The following is a 4,726-nucleotide window of genomic DNA, read 5'->3' as shown; positions in this document are numbered from 1 at the left end:
TTATTGGTTTACAACAACCCTGAGTCCACTCTGCCTTTCTTGCAGCGATTGAAGAGAGGGCAACTTGGCAATGCCTGAGCCCTAACAGGGGGTACCGGGTATCCTGGGGGTATTGGGACCTCCTGTTCGGACCTCCTGTTCCACCTGCCCGCAGCAAATAAGGAGTCTGGCCTTAGTTTAGGCGGAAGGGAGTTTAGTGGAGTTGAGGCGGAAAGAGCCCCCCACTCCCCACCCCCGCCGGCCCAGGGACGGGGTGTCGGCCCTCAGCGAGGAAGACGCTTCCTTGGACGCTGAGCGCTTCATTTTGCCCCTGGGGCTCGGGCAGGCTGGCCCCAGCTCCGCCGCGCCTACAGGTCTCCGTGGTCCGTGGCGCTCTCGGCTGGCCTTGCGGGCGCCTGCAGGTACTCAGGCGGCACGGGGGCGTCGGGCGCCGCCTTGCGGTAGAAACCGAGCTCCTGAACCAGCGCGTTGATCTCCTCGCGGGTCATGTCGCTAAGAGGAATTCGCTAAAGCAGAGGGTTTGGGTCAGCGTACAAGGTCCCGCCTCTCGCCGTCACCGCCCCTCGCCCCCCCACGCCCCTCACCCCCCACGCCCCTCGCCCCCCCCACGCCCCTCGCCCCCCCACGCCCCTCACCTCCAGCTCCTCGTATCTATGACCCAACAGCACGAGTTCAGGGTCGGCCCCAGGGAGGTGTTTCATCACCAGGTTGTGGCTGAAGGTGGTATTAAGGAGGGGAGTAGTAGGCAGAGGCTGGTGGGAGCAGCTGGGCCTTTGCTGATGTGAACATCACAGCCACCTATGCTGAGCACTTAGTCTATGCCCGGGCAGGGCAGGAATCTACATTTATACGTGAGGAAATTAGGGCTCAAAGAAGTAAAGGACCCCCCTATCCATTCCGGTGCCTGTGGCAGACTAATCAATCTCTTGCCTACCCAACTCAGAGGCCACCTCAGATACTACCATCAATTCCACTTGTCAGATAAAAACCATGTGCCACCCATTCCTCTGAAATTAAGCAGAAGGAGATTCTCTCAGGCCCCCTCCCCATCCTTCCCGCCCCAGGACAAGAGAGGAAGGATACTAGAATGGGATATCCTGGGTGACGAAGGCCTTCACCTGGGGAGGAACCACAGCATCAGAGAACATGACCCCAAACCCCTCCAGGTACAGATGGGAAACTGAAGCGCCGTGAGGCCACACAGCCCCACAGGAGCAGACTCCTGACTCCCAACCCAGGGGTTCTCCCCAGCCCAATCACTGGGACCGTGTTGCCCACTCCCTGAGAGGTTCAGGGGGGACAGAGCTGGGAATACCCTCCTTTAAACTCACCTCCTTCAGGCGGTTCAGCTGTCATCCCCCACAGGTCTGGAAGGGGACAAAATGGAACAGGTCAGGAGCCACCCACATCTGTTCCAAGCACACCCTCATAGCCATTTCACCCTCATCGCCAAGTTGGGCCAAGCTGTGGTTTACCCCTGGAGCAGCCATTTCCACGGTGTGAAGGAGATGGAGACCCCTTGTGGATACATAGGGTATTGTGCTGCAGATTGGGAAACTGAAGCCTAGGGCCATTCAGGAAAAAAGAGGACCACGACCAGAGACCCAAAGGGGCTTTGCTGCCTCAGACTCTTGACTGTACTCCCGACTGGTTGTTCACTCACTGAAGTCTTCTCAATGCCCGGGAGAAACATCACCCTACACCTCTCAGGCAGTAGAGATCTGGGCCTGGCCTTGGGCCCAGGGTGGAGGCAGACCAGAAGGAAACAGCTCAAAACTGCCCTGGGGGCCTCCATTCTCTACACCTGCCATCTGGTCCCTACCCCATCCCATGCAGAGCTGACCCTCCCCACCACCTGTAGCCAGCCCTACAGACCATCTGGTTCCTTCCCCCACATGTGGGATGGGAGGGCCCCTCCCAGTACTTCCGGCAGGGGCCACCTCCCAGCAGGAATCCAGACCCTGGGGCCCACCCATTTCAGTTCCCCCACGTCCTCCCCACTTTTGTCATCCAGAAAACTAAGGCCCAGAGAGGGGCTGTGATGGTTCAAGTCACACAGGCAGACAGAAGCTCAGGCTGGGGACTTCCCAGCGAGGGAGGGTGGGAGTTGCTGCCGAGTAAGTGCTGGCAATGAGGCTCCCAGCCCCCTTTGGGCTCCTGCATGGAGAGGGAAGGCGCCCAGAGTCTTCCCTCCTCCCGACCAGGAAAGGGAGACTCTACAGACCCCCCAAATCTTGGAATTGGAGTAGGGAAGGAATTTCAGGAAAATGTGATGGCGGATGGGGAACTGGACTCTAGAGGGCAGGTTTGGGGGAATCACAGGCCACGAGAAGAGTCGGCGGGGGGGGGGGGGCAGAGTCAATGTATCTTGGAGGTGGCTGCCCGGCCAGATGGGAGGCTGGAGAGGGGTTCGGGGTTCCAGGCCGCAAAGTCGGGCGTGTTGGACTTGTATGGTGGGTGCTGGGACGTCTTGGGGCTGAGGAGAAGACGGGATGGTCCAGGTGGCGGGGAGTCTCGGGGGTCGGAGTGGTCGAGGGGCTGGGGCGGGCGGTGGTCCCAGGACTAAAGGGCCGCAGGGTTAGCAGCGGTGGTCCCGGGACTGAGGACCGGCGCGCTCACCTCTACACGGGCCCGAGCCAGACCACGCAGACGGTTCCAGTCGGGCCGGAAGGTAGTGGTGGCGGTGGCCCCGAGCGCCGCGAGAAGCAGCAGCAGTGGCGGCAGAAGCAGCGGGAGGCGCATCGGGACGGCGTCGGGATCCGAGTCGGAGACGTTTAGCAGGATGGAGACGAACCGCGCAGCCGCTGCGCCACGTCTTACCCCACGGGATGGCCCCGCCCCCGTTGGGGCCCCGCCCCAGTCACCACGCCCCCAAGCCACCGCCTAGGCCCCCGAGCCTCCCAGGCCCCCGTGGGGTCCTCCTGTGAGCTCCGTGCGGGCTCTGGCTCACCTCTGGCCCTACAGCGCTCACTTTCCCTGTCCTGAGAATGTTCATGCTCCCTCTGCCGACTGAAAGTGTAGACGCTCACTCAGGATGCGACCGGACTGCCACTTCACGCCTGCAGGGGGCGCAGAAGGGACGCGGACTGACGGTGAAGTTTCGGGGCCAAATTCTCGACTTGCAGATGGGAAGACTGAGGCCTGGGGAATCCTTGTTTGCGTTTCTTATTTCTCTGGAAGAAATTCCAATTAGGGTTTTGATTCCTGGGAGCACACATTGTGGTGATACGAATATTATCTACCCGGTGGAATTTGGGAGGGTAAAAGGGTTAATACACATAAAATTCTTTCAAACAGTACTTGAAGTGTTAGTTCACTATCGTTTGCTTCCTTAGCTCACAAAGGCACCATGAGCTCCGTTTTGCACGTTAGGAAACAGCCTCAGAAATGCGAAATTATTCGATTTGTGGGCCTGGCATTGAACCCAAAAAGTCTCTGTCTCACCAGACCAAAGATGAAAATCGAGATACCACTTTACCTCTTTACTCCTGAGGCAGACACAACACACAGTGCTCTTTCCCCCAGAACTTAGACTGGGACTCAAGATCCTTCTCGACAGAGCCGCATCTGCATTATGACTTTTACGGACCTTAAGCATTTTTGCCTTCCTCCATTTAAAAGAAACGACAATTTTTAATAAGATTTTACAACTGCTTTGGTGTAAAGATGAAAATAAATCAGGCTGGGTTCATTATTACATACCCATTATCGTTAATATGTCCTTTTTTACTTCTGATTTTAAAAGACGTTAAAATCCAAACATTTTCTGGGCCCCTAGAAGTATCTTGGGCCCTAGACGCTGTGTCTATTGTGTCTAACAGGTAAGTCAGCTCTGCGTGGAGCCCTGTGTTTGCACTCCGCTGCTTCCCTAACTTGACTGAAAGATATACAAATCTTAGAGTTGCTATTTAATATCTATTTTCTAACCCATGCCACCGTTTTTTCAATCACTTTATGTGCATGTGAAAGTTGGATAATGAAAAGGAAGACAGAAAAATCAATGCATTCAAGCTGTGGCATTGGCAAAGAACATTGAATATACTGTAGACTGCCAAAAGAACAAAAAATCAGTCTTAAGAAATACAACCACAATGTTCCTTGGAAGTAAGGATGGTGAGACTTTGATTCACTTACTTTGGACATGTCATCAGGAAAAACCAACCTCTAGAAAAAGACACCATGTTTCATAAAGTAGAGGGCCAATTAAAACAAGGGAAACTGTCAGAGATGGACTGAAGCAATAGGCAAAAAAATGGACTCAAACATACCAGTGATCATGAAGATGGCACAGGGCCAGGCAATGTTTTGTTCTGTTATACGTAAGGTCTCCATGAGTCAGAGCCGATTCAACGGCAACTAACAACAACTTGATAGATACATGAGAACATTTTAAATATAATTGGTCCTGTTCAGACCGTTGACACTACTGTGTTTACTGCTGTGGAAGTGTGAATTCACCCAAGCTTTCTGAAGGGCAATTTGGCTCGGTAAATCAAAACCCTAAGAAATTTTGTTGGACCCAGTAATTCCACTTCTCAGAAATTGTGCCAAGCTAAAGTTTGTTTCTTGAAACTCTGTTTATCATGGTGAAAAACTGGAGACACAACCTAAGTGTGTCACAGCAGGGGATGAGTTAAATCAATGATTGTACCTCCATAGAATGGACAACAACGCAATTGTTTAAAAAGATGTAGCATGGTGTTGAATGGACATGGGGAATGTTCAC

General features: G+C 54.1%; 1 protein-coding gene across 1 annotated transcript; it reads right to left on the bottom strand.

Annotated features, from left to right (window-relative positions):
• Positions 1 to 19: 19 nt before the first annotated feature.
• On the bottom strand, positions 20 to 2,812 carry SELENOM (selenoprotein M). The gene is made up of 5 exons (XM_010598734.3): positions 2,620 to 2,812; positions 1,332 to 1,367; positions 1,084 to 1,118; positions 636 to 714; positions 20 to 506 (listed from the first exon to the last, which is right to left on the bottom strand). Exons 1-5 carry the CDS (start codon positions 2,740 to 2,742, stop codon positions 348 to 350), a joined length of 432 nt encoding a protein of 143 aa, XP_010597036.2. The 5' UTR covers positions 2,743 to 2,812; the 3' UTR covers positions 20 to 347.
• Positions 2,813 to 4,726: the final 1,914 nt, after the last annotated feature.

Source organism: Loxodonta africana, chromosome 19 (assembly GCF_030014295.1).
Source record: "Loxodonta africana isolate mLoxAfr1 chromosome 19, mLoxAfr1.hap2, whole genome shotgun sequence".
NCBI classification, from domain to species: domain Eukaryota; kingdom Metazoa; phylum Chordata; class Mammalia; order Proboscidea; family Elephantidae; genus Loxodonta; species Loxodonta africana.
The sequence above is the reverse complement of the archived record's forward strand: the minus strand, read 5'-3'. Positions and strand labels throughout refer to the sequence as shown.